At 45.8% G+C, this 21806-nt stretch overlaps 1 protein-coding gene across 1 annotated transcript in view; it reads right to left on the minus strand.

Annotated features, from left to right (window-relative positions):
- Positions 1–4915: 4915 nt before the first annotated feature.
- Positions 4916–21806, minus strand: part of BMP3 (bone morphogenetic protein 3) — a 35777-nt gene continuing 18886 nt past the window's right edge. The window contains exons 2-3 of the mRNA XM_053404313.1: positions 19123–20033; positions 4916–7871 (exon numbers count right to left, since the gene is read on the minus strand). Coding sequence (XP_053260288.1) covers positions 7680–7871; positions 19123–20033 — 1103 coding nt within the window. The 3' untranslated portion in view covers positions 4916–7679. The remainder of the gene's footprint in view (positions 7872–19122; positions 20034–21806) is intronic.

Consider the following 21806-nt stretch of genomic DNA (forward strand, 5'->3'; position numbering starts at 1 on the left):
CCCACTAGTTTTAAGCAATTTTTTCCCCAGCACGCCACCTCAAAAAGGATATTGGGAGAGGTTAAGGAAAGGGCAACCAAATTCATCACGGGGTGGAACAACTACGAAGAAAGGTTGCAGCATTTGGGACATCTTAGTTCAGAGAAAAGGTGAGGAAGAGGCAACGTGATAGAAGGGCATAGAATTATTCATGCACCAAGTGGATAAAGTTTTCCTCCCTCCCTCATAATGCCTGAGTGTTGGAAAATACAGGACAGATATAAAGCAGTACTTTTCCACATAGGGCACAATTAAACTATGGAACTCGCTTCTAACCAGGGGTGCCAACTTGAATAAAATATTTGGGCATTGCCCATTTACTTTGGTAAAAAGGTTTAAGTAAAGGGACCCCTGACCATTAGGTCCAGTCGTGGCCAACTCTGGGGTTGTGGCACTCATCTTGCTTTATTGGCCAAGGGAGCCGGCAAACAGCTTCTGGGTCATGTGGCCAGCATGACTAAGCCGCTTCTGGCAAACCAGAGCAGCGCATGGAAACGCCGTTTACCTTCCAGCCCATCCTGGCAGCGAGTCGGCACAAAGACACACTTCCAGGAGGTGTTGCTAAGCCTCCTCCTGCTGGAGAGCCAGTGTGGTGTAGTGGTTAAGAGCGGTAGTCTCGTAATCTGTGGAACCGGGTTCGCTTCCTCGCTCCTCCACATGCAGCTGCTGGGTGACCTTGGGCCAGTCACACTTCTCTGAAGTCTCTCAGCCCCACTCACCTCACAGAGTGTTTGTTGTGGGAGAGGAAGGGAAAGGAGAATGTTAGCCGCTTTAAGACCTTGACAGATTAGAGAACTGGGCCAAAACAAACAAGATGAATTTTAACAGGGAGAAATGTAAAGTATTGCACTTGGGCAAAAAAAATGAGAGGCACAAATACAAGATGGGTGACACCTGGCTTGAGAGCACTACATGTGAAAAGGATCTAGGAGTCTTGGTTGACCACAAACTTGACATGAGCCAACAGTGTGACGCGGCAGCTAAAAAAGCCAATGCAATTCTGGGCTGCATCAATAGGAGTATAGCATCTAGATCAAGGGAAGTAATAGTGCCACTGTATTCTGCTCTGGTCAGACCTCACCTGGAGTACTGTGTCCAGTTCTGGGCACCACAGTTCAAGAAGGACATTGACAAACTGGAACGTGTCCAGAGGAGGGCAACCAAAATGGTCAAAGGCCTGGAAACGATGCCTTATGAGGAACGGCTAAGGGAGCTGGGCATGTTTAGCCTGGAGAAGAGGAGGTTAAGGGGTGATATGATAGCCATGTTCAAATATATAAAAGGATGTCACATAGAGGAGGGAGAAAGGTTGTTTTCTGCTGCTCCAGAGAAGCGGACACGGAGCAATGGATCCAAACTACAAGAAAGAAGATTCCACCTAAACATTAGGAAGAACTTCCTGACAGTAAGAGCTGTTCGACAGTGGAATTTGCTGCCAAGGAGTGTGGTGGAGTCTCCTTCTTTGGAGGTCTTTAAGCAGAGGCTTGACAACCATATGTCAGGAGTGCTCTGATGGTGTTTCCTGCTTGGCAGGGGGTTGGACTCGATGGCCCTTGTGGTCTCTTCCAACTCTATGATTCTATGATTCTAAGACTCCTTAGGTGATAAAGCGGGATATCAAATCCAAACTCTTCTTCTCTTCTTCTCCAAGGAGGAGGAGGAGGAAATGATGTCTTTGACTTGGGGGTTGTTTACCTACTGAAGGACAGGTGGGAGTTGAAATCTGGGCAAATGAAGAGGAATTGTGGGAGATAGGGAAGTGAAGTATGTCGGTTCACCGTTTATACACTACATAAAGATAAAGGGACCCCTGAACATTAGGTCCAGTCGTGGACAACTCTGGGGTTGCAGTGCTCATCTCGCTTTACTGGCCGAGGGAGCCAGCGTACAGCTTCCGGGTCATGTGGCCAGCATGACTAAGCCGCTTCTGGCGAACCAGAGCAGCACACGGAAACGCCGTTTACCTTCCCACTTGAGCGGTACCTATTTATCTACTTGCATTTTGATGGGCTTTCAAACTGGGAGCGGTACCTTTCAAAGGTTGGCAGGAGCAGGGACCGAGCAATGGGAGCTCACCCCGTCGTGGGGATTTGATCCGCCGACCTTCTGATCGGCAAGTCCTAGGCTCTGTGGTTTAACCCACAGCATCACCTGCATCCCTCATTTACTTTGGTGGCCCCCCTCAAATTTTTTTTGGGGGGTGCCAAAGGGACCTTGGCCCCTAGGAGTTGGCTCCTATGCTCCTAACTTGGATTTGATTATGGCTATTACCGCCTGCCATTGTGTTGCCAGGCTGGTCTTTGCAGTCAGCTGCCTCCCACCTGGATCTGGCCAGGTTTGTAGTGTCACATTAAACCCGCAGAGTCCTCTAGGCAGTCGAAACCTGGGGGGAGGCTTGCAAATTATCTCCTAATACGCTTTTGTAATTGTCTTTCAAGATCAAGTCAATAGTATTTTGATCCATTGTTGCGGAGCCCCTAGAAGGCCTATAGACCTGCTCTTCTTATTTGATAATCTGGCACTGAACATCTGAACATCTGGCTGGCCACAGAACAATTGACTTGATGGGCTTTCAGTCTGATCCAGGTGTAGTATTCCTACAGAACTTTGCATTAAAAGCTTTTTTAAAAAATCTTCCAAGTGCTTTAATGCTCTCCTTGCAACAGCTCAGAGAACAAACAACATTTATTTTACTTCTGTATAAATGAATGCATGCACATAAATATCACCAACCTTTCCCCACCTGAATTGCCTCTTTTCAACATGCCACCTTTTTTTTTAATTTGGCTTTGAAGTTTTACCCAGGTCTTACCTAACATCTTTTTCGGGGGCGGAAACCTGCAATGTGCATTGAAGAATGGAAAAGAAAAGAGAACTTTGATCTCTGGAAAGTTTAGATAAAAGACTTCTCTTGCCCCTTCCTTCACCACATGGGGATTTTTCAAAAGCTGTTTTATGAAGAAGTTGCGCTTTTCTTTGCCATCTTATCATTCTCTTTTATGGTGATACGGCGTGCAAAGAATCCACTTCTCATAAACCAATTCTTTCTGGTGGGCCACAAACTAATTCCCATTCCCGTTAAAATCTGGTTAGTTGCTCAACCAACCCAGAAAATCATAGAATCATAGAATCATAGAATCATAGAATCATAGAGTTGGAAGAGACCACAAGGGCCATCGAGTCCAACCCCCTGCCAAGCAGGAAACACCATCAGAGCACTCCTGACATATGGTTGTCAAGCCTCTGCTTAAAGACCTCCAAAGAAGGAGACTCCACCACACTCCTTGGCAGCAAATTCCACTGTCGAACAGCTCTTACTGTCAGGAAGTTCTTCCTAATGTTTAGGTGGAATCTTCTTTCTTGTAGTTTGGATCCATTGCTCCGTGTCCGCTTCTCTGGAGCAGCAGAAAACAACCTTTCTCCCTCCTCTATGTGACATCCTTTTATATATTTGAACATGGCTATCATATCACCCCTTAACCTCCTCTTCTCCAGGCTAAACATGCCCAGCTCCCTTAGCCGTTCCTCATAAGGCATCGTTTCCAGGCCTTTGACCATTTTGGTTGCCCTCCTCTGGACACGTTCCAGTTTGTCAATGTCCTTCTTGAACTGTGGTGCCCAGAACTGGACACAGTACTCCAGGTGAGGTCTGACCAGAGCAGAATACAGTGGCACTATTACTTCCCTTGATCTAGATGCTATACTCCTATTGATGCAGCCCAGAATTGCATTGGCTTTTTTAGCTGCCGCGTCACACTGTTGGCTCATGTCAAGTTTGTGGTCAACCAAGACTCCTAGATCCTTTTCACATGTAGTGCTCTCAAGCCAGGTGTCACTGTATCCAGTTTAAAACCCTAACATTTTTTAGCTCATCTCTCAGTCCTTTTGTTCCCATCCCATCCACACAGAGGAACTTTACTATTACAGGCCCCCTACATTCCTAACACACCAAAATGAAATATTTCTTAACTTCAGCTACAATGGGGGTGGGCGAATCTATCGCAATTGGGTCTTCTCTCTTTCTCATTTTTATTCAGTTCAGATTTTGGATTTGCAGGCAATAGGGGGTGGGAAATTTACTTATAATTCCCTCCCGCTGCATTCTGTTAACAGATGCCTTCCATCAACAGAGCAACACCCATTGCATTCAACACAACCGGCAATTTAGCACCTTATGGCTGTCAACAATGAGTCGCTAGCGCTGGCCACATTGGGGGAAACTTCTTCTAAGTATAGGTTATTTCTGCAATTCACTACCATCAACCCAAGTCTCTACCTATTGCAGTCCTGGCTAGCCTTTGACTTACTATGATACATGCCCAATCTTCTAGGGACTTTTGTTGCTTGGAACTGCAGGAAGTCTGTGTGGAGAGTGGTAAAGGTAAAGGTAAAGGGACCCCTGACCATTAGGTCCAGTCGTGGCCGACTCTGGGGTTGCAGCGCTCATCTCGCTTTATTGGCTGAGGGAGCCGGTGTACAGCTTCCGGGTCATGTGGCCAGCATGACTAAGCCGCTTCTGGCAAACCAGAGCAGCACACGGAAATGCCATTTACCTTCCCACCAGAGCGGTACCTATTTATCTACTTGCACTTTGACGTGCTTTCAAACTGCTAGGTTGGCAGGAGCAGGGAGATGGGCGCACAACCCTAGAGTCGGACACGACTGGCCCGTACAGGCAGGGGTACCTTTACCTTAAGTACAGAGAGTGACAATTTGGGTTTGTTTGTTTGTTTAAAAGGAACTTCTTCCAAACTGAAAGCCTATTTATTTATTTAAAACCTGTTTGTCATCCTTTACAAAACAAGGAGGGAGCGTGTATCCTGTTTTAAACTATTCTGTGCAAAGTGATATTAAAAATCAAGAGAGAGAATGAAGATTCACATTAAAAAAAAATTTTTTTTTTACTTGTACATAGTAGTTTGCAGTGAAAAATTCCTATTACTGAAGGAGATAATCAAATACAAGTCAGGCAAGCTTATACATCAGTAGTGAAAAGTGTCCCTTCTCAGTGTGCCTCCATCCCGTAAATTTGGTTTCGATGGCATGCAGCTCCACTAATCATAGATACATAATTTTGTAAAATTAATGCAAAAACCAATGTTTTTGAGAATACTAAAAAGTGGAAATTAATTAACACACAGGAAGGCAACAAACATAAAATAAATTAAAGGCATGAATAGAAGCTTCTTTCTATATACAAATATCCTCTGGAGTTGTTTTTTTTTCCTTTTAACTTTACTGACGCCAACTGTACAAGCATTACAATTCCTAAGCAAAATAAAAATAAAAATGTACAAAGTCTTATTTTAATTTAAAATAAAAATGGGAAAGGAGATAGCTTAATATTGTCAGCTCCCCAGCAAGAGGAACCAACCCTTTGGAGCTGCAAGATAACTCTAGTGAGTTGGAAATGAAAGCTTTCCGCTCCATTCCAAGCTCTAGAGCTTTGCTTGAATACAAGAAAGATGCACAGTGTTTTATTGGCAGAGACTGGAAGGCACTTCGTATCTTCTGTGAGATGCATAGCAATCATATGTCAAAGTCCATCCCAAGCGCTGGCCTTTCCAGGTAGTGTGGTCAAAGCGCACACATCTGCACGCATTGCATTCAGCACCGACTTCCTCTGAGGAAAGGAGATGCTACTCCCCAATTTTCATCTGCAAGCATGAGACCAAATAACTCTCAACCTATTTGCCTGCTAATCCAATTGCCTAGCCATGATACATGATTGCAGGCTGGATAGTTTATAATTCCAGAAGGTCATGTGCTAATGACTCAACCTCTGCTTAGTCTTTGGTTCCACTGAATAAAGCTGAGCTCATGGATATGCAGTTTAGCGGCCTTGTGCTACACTCGATACGTCTGCGCAGTATTGCTCTAAAGCTATGAAAGTGGACGTCGCTCAGCTTTCATGATTTCATACGTAGCACCAGCGCAGGGACAGCTTGATCAAGAATTACGTGAGAAAGCCATTGCTAGCAGGGAGGGAGTAGACAGGGCAGAAAATTCAAAAGTGCAAGATCCAGGAATTCGTTGCAGCCATGAGTAAATCTTCTGTTATGGGATGCAACCTTTTTTTTGTCCAAATGTTTGCAGCTTTTCGTGGTCCACATCAGGAAATGTGGTTTTGCTGTAATTGGAACCTGGCAGGTGATTTTGTATCAGTTTGCTCATTGGCTTTGGTGAACTCAAGCTCTCCTTGCGCCAGTGCTGTTTTGGGGAGGAACTGCACTCCGTTCCTCAACAGTGGGGGCTGCTCTAAATGTGCTGCAACACATTTTGGGGGGTGGGGAGGATGACCCAGGCAGGGCTCTGGGCATTAAGGATTTTGTATGCTGCCTGCTTGGGAATTGCAGGTGGCCAGAACAGATCCTGCTTGAGATTTTCCCATCAGCCTCTCCCTGACCCCTTGGCCTGATCCAGCACGGTTCTCCTTCCATTCTTATTTCAACCGGCTTGCAGGCACCTGTGCACATGACATTAGCATGCCAAGTAGCCATTCCTTACAAACACACGATTCTAGCAGGCTGAAACTGCATACATGAGTGCTAGTGATCAGGTTCATACATGTCACTGAGCACGTGGAACCTCGCACCAGGAAGCTGAAAAATGCATACACACATGATCATGTTTAAATCACACCTGACAGGGCTTAACTACCAGCGCTAGGAGCTGTCCATTGCACAAAGAAGTTGTAGGTAACCTTTGGCCCTCCAAATGTTGCTGACCTCCAACTCCCATCAGCCCCAGCAAGCATGGCCAATGGCCAGGGGTGGTGGGGGTTGTACAGCAACATCTGGAGGGCCATAGCAACCTCCTGGGAGTCCCCTACTTTTCTCTTCCACATTCCTGCAAAGACCAGCACTAGGTCAACGAGTAGGATTTTGTTGGATTGACTGCCCGTGCATATTGATCTTTAGTAGATATGCAAAGAGAAGAATATTTTTTGATTGCAACATAAAGGTTTCCATTACTCTGCGAAAGGAAGCCCTTGTCTGTGTAGAGGCACGCACAAACACAGAGCCCTTCTGACATGCCACAACAGGGAAATAAACACCTTACACTGGATTTTCTTAGGTTCTTTGCGTATGTCAGAACCGATTGTGTTGTTCAGCACTTTGGGAAGTTCTCCTGTAACCTAAGGCAGAAAGCTTTGCTTCAGACGCATAACATATATCTTAAATCTCCTTCACCACTAGATTCTAAAAGAGTGGATTGAAAAAACCAGCAGTTTTGATGAACCATTTACAAAGCTTTGTACAGAAATATACGAAATGGTCTTCCTGCCAATCTTCATATCATCTTGACAAGTTCTTTGCAGATTTCATTCCCCCCCCCCATGCATAGCTTGCAACAACAAGGTTTGTTGCTTACTTTACTGGTGCTGAGCTTTCCATTCCCCCACCACCATATTCTCACAGTAAGAAAGTTACAGTCTAGTCCTTCCACATTGTGGCAACCTATGGTGTGTTCCTTCTTGGCTCCTGCACATCTTTTCATTCATACTTGTTTAAAACTCTTTGGAGAATGAAATGCATTGGCAGTGCAAAATGGGGTCAGGTGGGGAGAACTGTTAAGCAACAAAGTCAACGCAGGAGGTGTTTTTTAAGATAAGGCTTCTTGGGTTGCAGGGGAGGGTGTTATCTGCAGGCGCAGGATTCCACTGTCATGTTTGGGTAGACTTTGAGTACCACGTTCTTGTTTTCATCAAAGAATAAGATGCTGAGAGACGACATCTTGTCTGGGACGCAGCAAGGCTCTGGAATCCCAGAGACCACACCCACAGCTCTCACAATGCTTTGGATAGTTGCATGGTTGGAGGGCTTCAAGGCCTGCAGAAGAGAAGAACAGCGGTTAACTGGGCTGGGAACACACAATGTTTAACTGATCCTTTACAACAGCACCACCATGAACAGATCTGCAGTGCTTTTATGCCAGGTTTAATCGCCAAGGCTTCACTGAAAGAACGATGGTTTATTTGCCCTTACGGTTTGAACATATAATAAAATTCACTGTATGTTCTAATATCTCAGTTTGGTTTGGCATTATTTCAGGTTGATTAGAGATAAAGTAACTTGGAAGGCTTGCAGCTCCCAGTCCTACATGTTTACGGAGTTCAATGAGTTCCTCCAGCTACTATACGCCCCCTGCACATAAGTTAGCATTACTAATTAATTCTGCACATTACAGTTTATATAAGTGAAATAAATCCTCAATCAAGCCATCTTATTGGACACTGTACACCTTCCTTAACTGATCTGAAAACCAGCTCTGATAGAACAACTGGTTGGTGACCCAGGGCTTGAAATAGCTGCCATGTTGGATATTGCTTATCAAATGCAATTTACAAACCGTTTGCATGTCAAAATGCCACCTTTTGTATGTAGGATATCACTTATCAAATAAAATTCACAAACCACTGCATGCCATCCTTCCTCTTAAGAGCTCATGATGTAATAAACAGAGGCTGCCCAGTTTATACTTGACTTGCTCTGTATTGTCTATAAAAGGACAGGGGCTGAATGTGGCTCTCTCTGTTTGTCCCGTTGGACTCTCCTTAGGTAGGTAACAAACCCTCTTTCACCAGGTCACACCTCTCACCAGCCCAACATTGCGCCCGCCCAATGTTTTTGTCTGGTTGGAATGTGTCCTCCAGCTCTGATAAAACTTTTTGGTTTCCTGGGGGATGGAGAGAGGTGTGTGAGTTCTGGGTAGATACTAGCCTACTGCAAAAAGGTAAAATTCACATGTAATTCTCTGCCCTCTTTTGCCTCTGACCCCACCAGTGGCCTAGTGTGAGCTGCCAGCACCCGGGGCCATGCAGAGGGAGGGAAATGGACGGAATACGCATGCGCACTCAACTGCCTAACAGCGTCTGCGTCACCCAGAAGATCGTAGCTGCAGAGATAAGAAAAGAGAAGCCGTTCCATTGTTTGGAGAGATCACTTCCTGGTTCCACACAGAGAAGCCATTTTCAATGGAGCCCAGCGACAGAAGTGCAGAGCTATATTGAGGCAGCGCTGGGTGTTGAAATTTTGCACCCCTAGGAATTTTGTGCTCAGGGCAACTGTCTCTGTGCCCCCCCATTCTGCGCCATTGGCCTCACCCACTGCTGGCATGTGCCAACCACCCCTCCTGTGAAGGCTGCCTAGAAGGAAATGCACCCTTTGGGCAGAAAAATGTTTCCGCCTTGATCTGTTAAGATAAGTAAAGGTAAAGGTACCCCTGCCCGTACGGGCCAGTCTTGCCAGACTCTAGGTTGTGCGCTCATCTCACTCTATAGGCCGGGAGCCAGCGCTGTCCGCAGACACTTCCGGGTCACGTGGCCAGCGTGACAAGCTGCATCTGGCGAGCCAGCGCAGCACATGGAACGCCATTTACCTTCCCGCTGGTAAGCGGTCCCTATTTATCTACTTGCACCCGGAGGTGCTTTCGAACTGCTAGGTTGGCAGGCGCTGGGACCGAACGACGGGAGCGCACCCCGCCGTGGGGATTCGAACCGCCGACCATGCGATCGGCAAGTCCTAGGCGCTGACATTTTACCCACAGCGCCACCCGCGTCCCTTGATCTGTTAAGATAGTTTCCTGCAATTATTAGTAGCAACAAAGCGCATCTTGCCGAACATGCACATTAGCGGCCATGCCTATGCAAAATCAGGTTTCCTAACTGGATGTGGGAACATGCGTACAAATTGATGGTGCCCATATGGTTTTCCCGGAAGTGATGTACGGAAGTGAGAGCTGGACCACAATTAAGACTGGTCGCCAAAGAATTATTGCTTTTGAGTTATGGTGCTGGAGGAGACTCTTGAGAGTCCCATGGACTGCAAGAAGATCACACCTATCCATTCTGAAGGAAATCCGCCCTGAGTGCTCACTGGAAGGACAGATCCTGAAGCTGAGTCTCCAATGCTTTGGCCACCTCATGAGAAGAGAAGACTCCCTGGAAAAGACCCTGATGTTGGGAAAGATGGAGGGCACAAGGAGAGGGGGACAACAGAGGACGAGATGGTTGGACAGTGTTCTCGAAGCTACTAGCATGAGTTTGACCAAACTGCAGGAGGCAGTGGAAGACAGGAGTGCCTGGCGTGCTCTGGTCCATGGGGTCATGAAGAGTCAGATACGACTAAACAACAACAATATGTTCCCCCAGCTGACTCCAGTTACCAGGACTGCATGTTTGTAGCCCAGAAAGCAGCTTAGCTAGAATATGAGCCAGCTCTTCGGGAGGAAAGTGGGGACTGTATTCTGTCCCCTCTCTGCCCCTTCCCCATCAAACAGCTAATCCAGGCAGATTCCAGCTCCCCTTATCATGCTATGTACAGCTATCTCTGGCTGCTGCACATGCACTTCATTGAATTTGGCCTCTCACTCCATTCAAGAGCAGGCGGGTAAGATGTGTTTTTAATTTCAGTGCAAGATGCAATTTCCCTCCCGGTAATCTTTAAATTCCTCTCCAAAATGGAACATAATGCCAGCAGACCTCTCTCCCTTTCCATGGATGATTTGCTGAAATGGAAGGTGTAGCAGTTTATAAAGAGATCTCTGTTGCATCTATTAACACCCCAAAATGGGAAAAGGGGGTTCTTCAATGCGCTGCTGTTTGAGCCAGTCAATATCTTATGCAAAAATAATTTGCAATATATGGTTCTCTGTCTTTTGTTCCTCCCCCAGCCCCCAGTGTTCCTGTTAAAGGATGTAATCCATAAAATGTGGGGTGGAGTGGGGCAGGGAAGAGGAGGAGACCTTCGAGCCCATTGTCTGGATTTCTTTTCCAGAAACATTTCTAGAGGTCCCACGTCTTTAGAGTATGTACAAAATGAAGTCAGAAAACAGGAGAAGACTATTTCACTGCAGGCATACGAATTAGGACAGAGAAATGAAGGCTCTTATGCTATCCCTAGGCGTGCGCAGGAATTTTCTAAGGTCCTTTTGCTCTCACCGAATGCCAGGAACAAAAGGTTGCATTAGGGATCCATGAAATATCCATTGTGTCTTATGAGCTAAAAGGAATTGGAAACAGGTGCTCTGCTTATGTCAAGTCTATTTTATTAGGAACGCTGGGAGGTTATGCTTCTCCAAAGTCAATTACAGTTTCTGAAAGGGGTTGTGAGTTTATTGTTCTGCTTTTGTGGTTTTATGCACAAAATAGCAATAAAGATGTTTGCTGGCCTGCGGTACCCTTCCTGCACGGTTGTGGTATGAGAGCAACTACTCTCCGGTTGACGCAGAGCCTTGCTTGGATGCGGTTTTCAGTTTAAATTTAAAACTCTTGGTTTTCCCTTCCAGGCACTGCACTAAGAAATATGAATGAACCTCTTGTTACTCAGAGCCAGCCTAGACATTCAACAGAATCAAGCTGTAAAGTTTTTCCTGGTCTTCAGGCTATAGTAAAAGAGCATGTCAAGGAGGATTCCCCCTGCCCCCGCTGTTCATTTCCTATGTGCAGTTTTGATATGAACGTACAGTGCGGCACTTGAAGCAATACAGTGCAGTATAAGTGACGCCATTTGGTTCTCCAGAACTAGGAAACAGAGCCTGCCAATATGGTGTCCCACCGCCCCAGAGTTTGCTGAACTACAATTCCCATCATCCCTAGCAATTTGTGTTGCTGCCTGGGACCAATGAGAGTTGTTGTCCAAAGCATCACATGGGCTACCCATCGTGTAAACTGACCCACAGGGTCATACTAGATGTGAGGGCTGCAGTTCTATGTGTTTAGACACAAAACTGCTCTGATCAAGTGTCTGAGCGAGGAGAAGGGAATCCTTCTGCCTGCCTGAAGCTTCTCTCCTGAGCTGCTGTTCTCCTCAGCTGAACTCTGACCCTGGAAGTGGGCTCAGCTATCCAAAAAGTTCTTTGGGAGCTATAAGCATCAGCCGGCCCAGAGAGAGTTGAGTTTCGTGCCTCCTTCTTGCTGTTAGAATCAGATTGCTTATTCATCCATTTGGCACATTTGTAGCATATATTTCCTTCAAAGTGTTCAAGATGGCATTACATTATTAATTGCAAAAATATTTGTGCACAGGCGATGGCCAATTTACATGCATCCAATTGACGCTTGATCACATGGCGCCAAACCCAGAAGTGACCTGAAAATGTCATTAAAGGTAAAGGGACCCCTGACTATTAGGTCCAATCGTGCCCGACTCTGGGGTTGCGGCGCTCATCTCACTTTATTGGCCGAGGGAGCCGACGTACAGCTTCCGGGTCATGTGGCCAGCATGACTAAGCCGCTTCTGGTGAACCAGAGCAGCACACGGAAACACCGTTTACTTTCCCACCTATTTATCTACTTGCACTTTGACGTGCTTTCAAACTGCTAGGTTGGCAGGAGCAGGGACTGAGCAACGGGAGCTCACCCCATCGCGGGGATTTGAACCGCCAACCTTCTGATCGGCAAGCCCTAGGCTCTGTGGTTTAACCCACAGCGCCACCCGTCATTAAAACGTCACTAAAAGTACTAAAACGTCATTAAAAATCACTAAACGTCATTAAAAGTCACTAAAAGGGTGGAACTGGGTGGGACAGAACATTTTACACAGGCGCCGCCAGAACTGACACATGGGGACCCGGAACGTAACCCCCTGCACAAAACAAGGATTGCCTATATTGCTATACAGTGGGACCCCTGGTTACGAACTTAATTCGTTCTGGAGATCCGTTCTTAACCTGAAACTGTTCTTAACATGAGGCATGCTTTCGCTAATGGGGCCTCCCACTGCCGCCGCATGACTTCTGCTCGCATCCCGGGGCAAAGTTTGCATCCAGTAGCATCTACTTCCAGGTTAGTGGAACTCGTTACCCGAAGCGTTCGTAAGGAGGACGGTACATAACCCGAGGTTCTACTGTATAATAAAAAAATTGCAGTTTACAGCACTAAAAGCACACAACATATATTCTTCCCCATCATTTTATTCTGCGAGGCAGATAAGACTGAGGTGGCTGGCCATAGTCAGGGGGAAATAATAGCATCTATCTCTGTGGCATGTGTGTGTGTGTGTGATTTACAAAAAAAAAAAAATGATGTGGGGGCTCCCATCTGTATTGGGGGCACTGCTGCTTTCTCTTCAAAACAAAAGTGGGCAATTTAAGCATTCTGTTCGAAAAGTGTTAATAATGTTATGTGTACGTTGGCCCACGAAGCAAAAACAGCAGCAACAGCGGCGGCGGCAACAAAACTGACCAATGCAGGCTTGTAAATAGTGGCTTGCATGATTGTCAGTGAGCAGTTAGGGAACATTTTGTAAATAAATAGTAAGACTTCCACCCGCCACCTTTTTATTACTGTCAATACAGGTGACTAATGCCATGAGCTCAGACAGATGGGCTGGTGAAAACACTTGTGGACTGGTAACATCTGACAATTTTTTTTTTGCAAGACAGGACTAATATGTTTATTAGCTAAAGAAACAAGCCTGTTCGCCACCTTGAAAGGGAAAGGTAGGACAAAAATATTTTGAATAAATAGCTGCAACTAGTAAAATAATTAAATAAATAGGCATAGGTCTATTCTGAAGGCTCTTGGTATCTAAACCTCATGCAGACCCCAGAGTCAGAGCAGCTACAACAGCAGCCTCTGCTCCCCAAATTGGTGATCAGCAAATTCTCCAGGGACAGCCACAGATTTACAGAAGCTTCCCCAGTTTCTGATTTGATCTAAGAATGTTCTGCTTTTCCTTAGGACACCCCTATTTTCATTGGAGTAATGTTGGGAGGGTATGGAATTATGTGACCCTCTGAGTCAAGGAGATAAGTAACAATGCAACCTTTAGAAGACAACTGGAGGCAGCCCTGTATGGGGAAGTTTCTAAGTGTTTTATTATGTTTTTATATACGTTGGAAGCCGCCCAGACTGGCTGGGGTGACCCAGTCAGATAGGCTGGGAGAATATATAGTAAAATTGTTGTTGTTGTCAAAATAGGATGTCTCTGTTTTCATTGGAGAAATGTTGGAGGGTAACCTATCTATTCTTAAGGAAATCAGCCCTGAGTGCTCATTGGAAGGACAGATCCTGAAGCTGAGGCTCCAAGACTTTGGCCACCTCATGAGAAGAGAAGACTCCCTGGAAAAGACCCTGATGTTGGGAAAGATGGAGGGCACAAGGAGAAGGGGACAACAGAGGACGAGATGGTTGGACAGTGTTCTCGAAGCTACTAACATGAGTTTGACCAAACTGCGGGAGGCAGTGGAAGACAAGTGCCTGGCGTGCTCTGGTCCATGGAGTCACAAAGAGTTGGACACGACTAAACAACAACAACAACAATGCCTGAAGGCCAGAAACAAAAGTGGATGTGGCGCTTACCATTGCACCATAGGTTGCATTTCAGCCACACACAAAACCAGAGGGTTGCTGCGCACCCCCAAACCTTCCATCCATGCAAACAAGAAGCATTGTCACAGGTCAATGACACATTCCATGCAGGCAAAAGCACTCCAGGAGGGTGTGACCTGTAGGGATTCCCAAGAGCCATCTAGAGAGGCCTGCCCCCCCCCCCCCACATTTGCCTCCTGGGCTTGAGGTTCTCCATCACCCCTGAGCTACAGAGAAGATAAGAAAGAGGAATTCCTTTCCAGAAGCAATTTTTCGTCCTAGCTTTCCCTCTGAGTAGCAATTCTTTATGTGTGGGACTGTTGGAATGCCCAGTCCTCTGCCTGCAGTACTTTTTGGCGCATATATTTGTCTCTGCATTAGAGCAGCTCAAGACTTTGCACAACAGCCACCTTTTGTGTTGCGCAGGTGTTTCCTGTAGAAAACACATGAAGTGTAAAATAAAATAAAATGATGAGTGTCCTCAGACACCTACGGACATGTTTTTGGGAAGCTAGATGAAAGTAGGGCTGTTAAGACAGACAGAGTGGTAATGATTCAAATCCACATGGATTTCCCCTCTCCACCTCTCCGGTTTTATTATCTCCCCCAGCTCCCAGCTGGTCTGCATCTGGATATCCAGGATGCCTACCCGAGCAAGAGGGGGTTAATGGAAACACGGCAAGGAAGGGGAAAAGGAAGAAGTGTGAGTAGTTACAAAGGAGCAGAGGAAGCTGCCCTGTATCAAGTCACACCATTAGTCCATAGGAAGGGAGGAAGAATTTGGTTCAGTTCACATTTAAAGGCAACCCGGCTGAACTTGCACTTCAGATGGTGAGCTGTCTTGTGAAAAAAATACCGTATTTTTCGCTCTATAAGACGCACATTTCTCCTCCTAAAAAGTAAGGGGAAATGTGTGTGCATCTTATGGAGCGAGTGCAGGCTGCACAGCTATCCCTGAAGCCAGAACAGCAAGAGGGATTGCTGCGCAGCAACCCCTCTTGCTGTTCTGGCTTCAGGGATAGCTGCGCAAGCCTCTTCAACAACATTTGATTCAGAATATTTTTTTTCCTTGTTTTCCTCCTCTAAAAACTAGGTGCGTCTTATAGAGCGAAAAATACGGTGAGCAAACCAAAACTCAACAATCCTTCCCCAGTTTGCGCTTCTCTGAGTTTTGCAATGCAGCTCTCCAGCCAAGTAATGTGCATTAAAAAGCGCATATTAAGGTGGATGTAAATGCATATATTAGTGAAAATGACATATACAAGTGCATTACGTCACAGAGAATATCGCACAAAGGTGCATTAGATAAGGGATAATCACTTTGCAAAAATGTGAAAGAAAAGTCCTCATTGCCCAAGTAGCTCAGTTGGTTAGAGCATGGCGCTGACAATGCCAAGGTTGCAGGTTCGATCCCTGTATGGGAGAGCTGCGTATTCTTGCATTGCAGAGGGTTGGATTAGATGATCCTCAGGGTCCCCTCCAACTGTACAGTTCTATGAGAAGACTGGCATTGCATTGCAAAATTCAGAGAAGTGAAAATTTCACAGGATGGTTGCACTTTGGAGAGCAAACCAAATGCAAACTGCATTTAATGTCTCTAAATGCCCTTGCCCCTGCTGCACATCTCTGGGCCCCATCCAGGCACTGAACAGAATCAGCCCTACTTATTTTCTGCCCAGTGGATGCACCACGTACCTTTCCCCTAGTTCCCTTGAAAGGAAGAGGTCTACCAGAAGCAATCCTTTGAAACATTATATGGGGAAATGACAAAATCTTTTGTTTCACGAGTCTTTAGGGGACTCTAACATGACTTTTGTTTGCTGTTCTTCTGCTTAAATGTAGTTGTTACTGATGCTTAATTCTTTTTTGCAATTTTTTGTGGCTTTATACGCAGTATTCTTGGGGTGTTGTTTCAAATTGTAAGCAGCCTCAAGGGCTTTGTGAAAGGTCAAATGTTGGCAGAATAGCAAAAAAAAGGCCTATTAATAGTCAGAAACCCAAAAATTTAAAATAAAAACACACCATTGTCATACGGCATCATCAGCAGAGGAGAATTCCTTTTCAAACCAAAGGCAGCCATCTGCACACACCGTTCCAGGCACAGGAACTGATGAAATGGGCAACTGAATCTTACTTCAACACTGGCAACTTCAACATTCACTGCACTTGAGGGCCACAGGGTCAAGCACTTTGCCTTCCAGAACCTCGTTGCTGCTACCCAACATCAGCTGCCTGAGTCGGTCACCTCACTCTGCCTAATGATAGGGCCGACATGGCCAGGGGCACCCAAGAGTTGTTGATAATAATAATAATAATAATAATAATAATAATAATAATAATATTTATATCCCGCACATCTGGCTGGGTTTCCGCAGCCCCTCTGGGTGGCTCACCGAACATGTAAAACATAATAAAGCACCAAACGTTAAAAACTCCCCAATACAGAGCTGCCTTCAGATGTCTTCCAAAAGTTATGTACAGTGGACCCTCGGGTTACGTTACCTTCGAGTAACGTAACTTTCAGGTTGTGAATGCGGCAAACCCGGAAGTGGGTTTGCCACTTGCATGTGCGCAGAAGCGCTCTGCGGTGCCGCGTGTGTGCGCAGAAGCGGTCCTCCGGTTACGGAATTTCCGGGATACAGCCAGGCCTCCGGAACAGATCCCATTCGTAACGGAGGTACCACTGTGGTTCTTTATCTCCTTTGACATCTGAAGGGAGGGCGTTCCACAGGGAGCGTGCCACTACCGAGAAGGCCCTCTGCCTGGTTCCCTGTAACTTCCCTGAAACCAGCAGAAGACCCTCAGAGGGGGACCTCAGTGTCTGGGCTGAGCGATGGGGGTGAAGACGCCCCATCAGTTAAAAGATTAGGTTGCTGCTTACGAAGCTCTCCACACTGGCCTGCCTGGCTGCCATTCTCTTAGCGTAGGTTTGTGGAAGGAGGCACACAGCAAGAGGGGGTTAGGATGCCAGGATGAGCCACTACAAGATAGGTCTGAACTTCAGGAGAGTACCAGTAATAACAATGACATGGAAAAAGAGGATAGAGGAAAGATTTTTCTCCCTCTCTCTTGGCACTAGAACTTGTGGACACCCAACAAAACTGAAACAGAATGTTGAAAGATTCAGGACAGGCGAAAGTAAGTATTTCTTTATATTATGCATAGTAAAAAAGGTAAAGGGATCCCTGACCATTAGGCCCAGTCACGGACGACTCTGGGGTTGCGGCGCTCATCTCGCTTTATTGGCCGAGGGAGCCAGCGTACAGCTTCTGGGTCATGTGGCCAGCATGACTAAGCCGCTTCTGGCGAACCAGAGCAGCGCACGGAAACACTGTTTACCTTCCCGCCAGAGCGATATCTATATATCTACTTACACTTTGACGTGCTTTCGAACTGCTAGGTGGGCAGGAGCAGGGACTGAGCAACGGGAGCTCACCCCATGGCGGGGACTCGAACCGCCGACCTTCTGATCGGCCAGCCCAAGGCTCTGTGGTTTAACCCACAGTGCCACCCGCATCCCTAAAATTATGCATAGTATATAAATCTAATTAACAATAATAATTTATTTGTGCTTTTATCTTGTGAACCACACTGAGATCTTTTGATGAAGGGCAGTATATAAATGTTAACAGCAACAACAACAATAGTTAAACTATGGGACTCTGTTCCACAGGAGCAGTGATGGCCAACAACTTGGGTGGCTTTAAAAGATGAACAGAAAAATTCATGGAGGAGGAGGCGGCTATCAATAGCTACTAGTTACAGTCCGAGACTGTAATGGTTCTGAATACCAGTTCCTGGAAACCACAGGAGGGAAGCGTGTATCTGTGCTCAGGTCCTCGGTGTGGGTTTCTCACAGGCACCTGCACCATGGCAGCCACCCATGGAATCCAGATGGTAGCTGAAACACCCCATGCCAATGGCGTGATTTTTCTCCCCATCCTAGTGGAACCTTGTGGCTTAGGGCATCATTCTCCCCAACCAAAGCACTTATTTTCCAGCACACCGATTTTTAGAAATGGGCTGCAACTTTTATAAAGCACTAAACACGGTTGTATTTTATTATTTTTTTAGAAATGGGCATGCAGGGGATATTAGGGATGATTAACCAGGCGGTCACGAGTTCGCACATTATTATTACCCAATAAGCAATTTATAGCATATTTGAATTCTGTAAAAAAAAGCCTGCTGTAATTCTCCCCTGTAACTTTATTTTTATATCTTTGTGTAAATCAGTTCTGGATTCTTACTTAGCCATTAGGAAGAGAGAGAGAGAGAGAGAGAAAGCCCACTTACTGCATACTATGGTTTAATAACAATCAAGCTGGATTTTATTGACACTTTTAAGAAAGCCACGTGCAGTTTGTTAAAAGGATGGGGCTGCATTTTTCCGCACTGTGTAGAGATAAAGCAAGATTTAAAATATACATATATATATAGAGAGAGAGAGAGTCAGCTCTGAGTGCTCACTGGAAGGACAGATCCTGAAGCTGAAGCTCCAATACTTTGGCCACCTCATGAGAAGAGAAGACTCCCTGGAAAAGACCCTGATGTTGGGAAAGATGGAGGGCACAAGGAGAAGGGGATAACATAGGACGAGATGGTTGGACAGTGTTCTCAAAGCTACCAGCATGAGTTTGACCAAACTGTGGGAGGCAGTGGAAGACAGGAGTGCCTGGCATGCTCTGGTCCATGGGGTCATGAAGAGTCGGACACGACTAAACGACTAAACAAATATATATATATATAGAGAGAGAGAAATACTGTACCTTTGGAATCGGGAACTGGCATTCACCTGAGCAATAATAAGCATCAAAAGATTTAGGGGAAATAATCCATTCGCTCCAGCCAATATCTGCAAAATCCACTTTGAGGTAGCGCCGTGTGCAGTATCTTGGCTCATTCCACTGCTTCCTCCTTGCCTTTTTCAGGGTCTGCTCATCAAACTGCAGCGTCTGGCTTTTCTGGTGGTTGTTCTTTCTCTGCTTCTTCTTGTTCTTTGCCCTCTCCGCCAGCCGGGGCTGCAGCGTTTTGTAGTGCTTCCTCTCCTCCCAACCTTCGTCTTCGCTGTACTGGTACTCGGCGCCCGGGAGCTCGTTGTTCTGCAAAGGCAGCAAGACACTGGCGGAGCGCTTTTGCCGCCGTTCTCCCAGCCCGCGTTTCAAATGGCTGTCTAATTTGGGGAAGCTGGCTGGAAGCGGGCTCCAGTGCCCTTGCAAGCTGGAGACGACACTCTCGGGCTCCGAAATCGCAGAGTCATTCGCGTAAACGAGAATGTACGGCTCGTAGCTGGGATGCATGTTCTTCCAGGTGTGCCAGCCGACGGCGGCCATTTTGACTCCAATGAGCAGGTCATTGTTTTGCTTTGCCTTGCTCAAGACTTGAGTTATGTTCTTCCATTGCCAAGAAAGGACGTCCCGGAAAGCAGTGGAGACGTTGATGGAGTAATGCCCCAGGGTCCGGGTTTGGTTTCCCGATGGAGGAAAACTCAACAGCGAGAGGCTGATCTGCATGTCAGGCTTCCTGTGGCCATGGCGAGAGCAGCCCTTGATATGAGGGCAGTTATTGCTACTGTTCTGGAGATCCCCAACATAGTAATGCAACAGAGCAGACAAGATGTTTTCAGACTTGGTGAGGGAGGTTAGGTTAAAAACCCGAACTTCTTTGTTGCCAGGGATCCCTAGGAGAAGAAAAAAACATTTGTGTGAGGATAGAAAGGGTCAGGTAATCTGCCTGTGACTATCATACAAGTCAGTTTAACACAAAATTTCATTTTTAATTGCAACAGATATTCATTCATTTCCTTCAACAGGGCTGCCTTGAGGTGTCTTTTAAAGATAAGATAGCTGATAAGATAAGATGGGGATGAGATGGGAAGGACACACCAGATTTTGCTTTGCTACTTTCTTGGAACGGAAAGGAAAATGTTAAATATAGAGGTGGGAATTTAATAACTAACAAGCCTGAGCTTGCCTTTTCCTCCTTCCTCCCCAACCCTCCTCCCATACAGACAATCAAAATAGTACAGAGTGAAGACTCTTGTCCCTAGAAAGTTTGGTCAGTGATCTCACCCTTTTAGGATTTTAGCATACTTCAGGTGTAGATTAGTAGCAAAATGGTCCTCTCTACCTAAGAGCCATTTGCATCACTGGTGCCGTGGCAATTGTTCAACTCCATGTAGAATTTAAACCAGATGGAAAAGGCAAGAAGACGGAATTGTTTTCTCCAGTTCTGTTCAGAGCACGTTGTGGGAAAATGATGAAGTGAAACTCAAACAAGAGGGTCACATTCTAGTTTTAAAGCCATTCCACTGAAGATACCCAAAGCAGGTTTCTCGATGTTTAAAAAACTTACTGCTCTTCATCAATAGATGTCACTGTTTTCCTGCATTTTCAGCTAGCAACTGTTAGGGAAACTCCTGCAAACTGGTTCTCGGATGCTGTCACCACAGATGCTGTGATGTTACATTAGCTTTGATTTAGAAAAGGCAGAAAGGAACACATGCCTATAACTCTGGAAGAGAAGTGGGGGAAATAATTTTTTCATGCAGCAGATACGCAGTTTGCTAATCATCATCTTTTAAGTCATGGACAGCGGCCCAAGTAGAAAGCATGATCCAGAAGCCAAACCACAAGACGAAGGCTGCTCTCACAAGCGATGCTCAAATTGCTTTTTTTTTACATTTCCCATATTTGTAGCTCTAATGTAATGCCTGCACAGACTGGAAAGCAAACTGGATTAAAAATAACTCTCTTCTGCTTTCAGCCCCGCATTAGCAGCGATCACACAACTGGCAAGTTCCAGGCCAAAGCAGCAAACCCAGGTACACTTGCTTGTCAGTCTCATCTAATGGGATTTAACATCCCAAGTTACCATTTAAGACTGGGGCATGGGGTGGGATTGCTTCTTCTTTTCAAAGCATCCCTTGATTTCAAAAACAGGGCCCAGAGCTGCATTTTTCATTCAGTTACAACCTCTTTGATTGGTTAGCATGGCCCTGGTAAAAATAGAAAAAGATGGAGGTGCTACGTTGCAGCAGCAGTGACAAAGGTAGCCAAAGTGATACTGCCCCATCTGTTGTTGGACTACAGCTCCCATCAGCTTCAGCCAACATGGCCAATGATGAGGAATGATGGGAGTTGTAGTCCAGCAACATCTGGAGGGCCACAGGTTCCTGGGGGGAAGGTATTGTTTCGGGATGATTTTAAAGCCAGGAAACTAATGTTTTTTGCTTTACTGGATCTTGACTCTTTTTAACTGGAAATTTTGTGCAAGCACAGACACACACACACACACATGCCTGCCTTGGGTCTTCAGATGCAGTAGATATAAATCAAGCACATAATTTTTTTTGTTTTAATTAACAAAATTTATGCTGCTGGATTGCAACAAAACTTCTAAGTACATTTAGCGGCCAGAACCATATTGGAAGAATCAACACGGCTGTAGGATG

The sequence above is a fragment of the Podarcis raffonei genome, chromosome 9 (genome assembly GCF_027172205.1).
Source record: "Podarcis raffonei isolate rPodRaf1 chromosome 9, rPodRaf1.pri, whole genome shotgun sequence".
Taxonomy (NCBI): domain Eukaryota; kingdom Metazoa; phylum Chordata; class Lepidosauria; order Squamata; family Lacertidae; genus Podarcis; species Podarcis raffonei.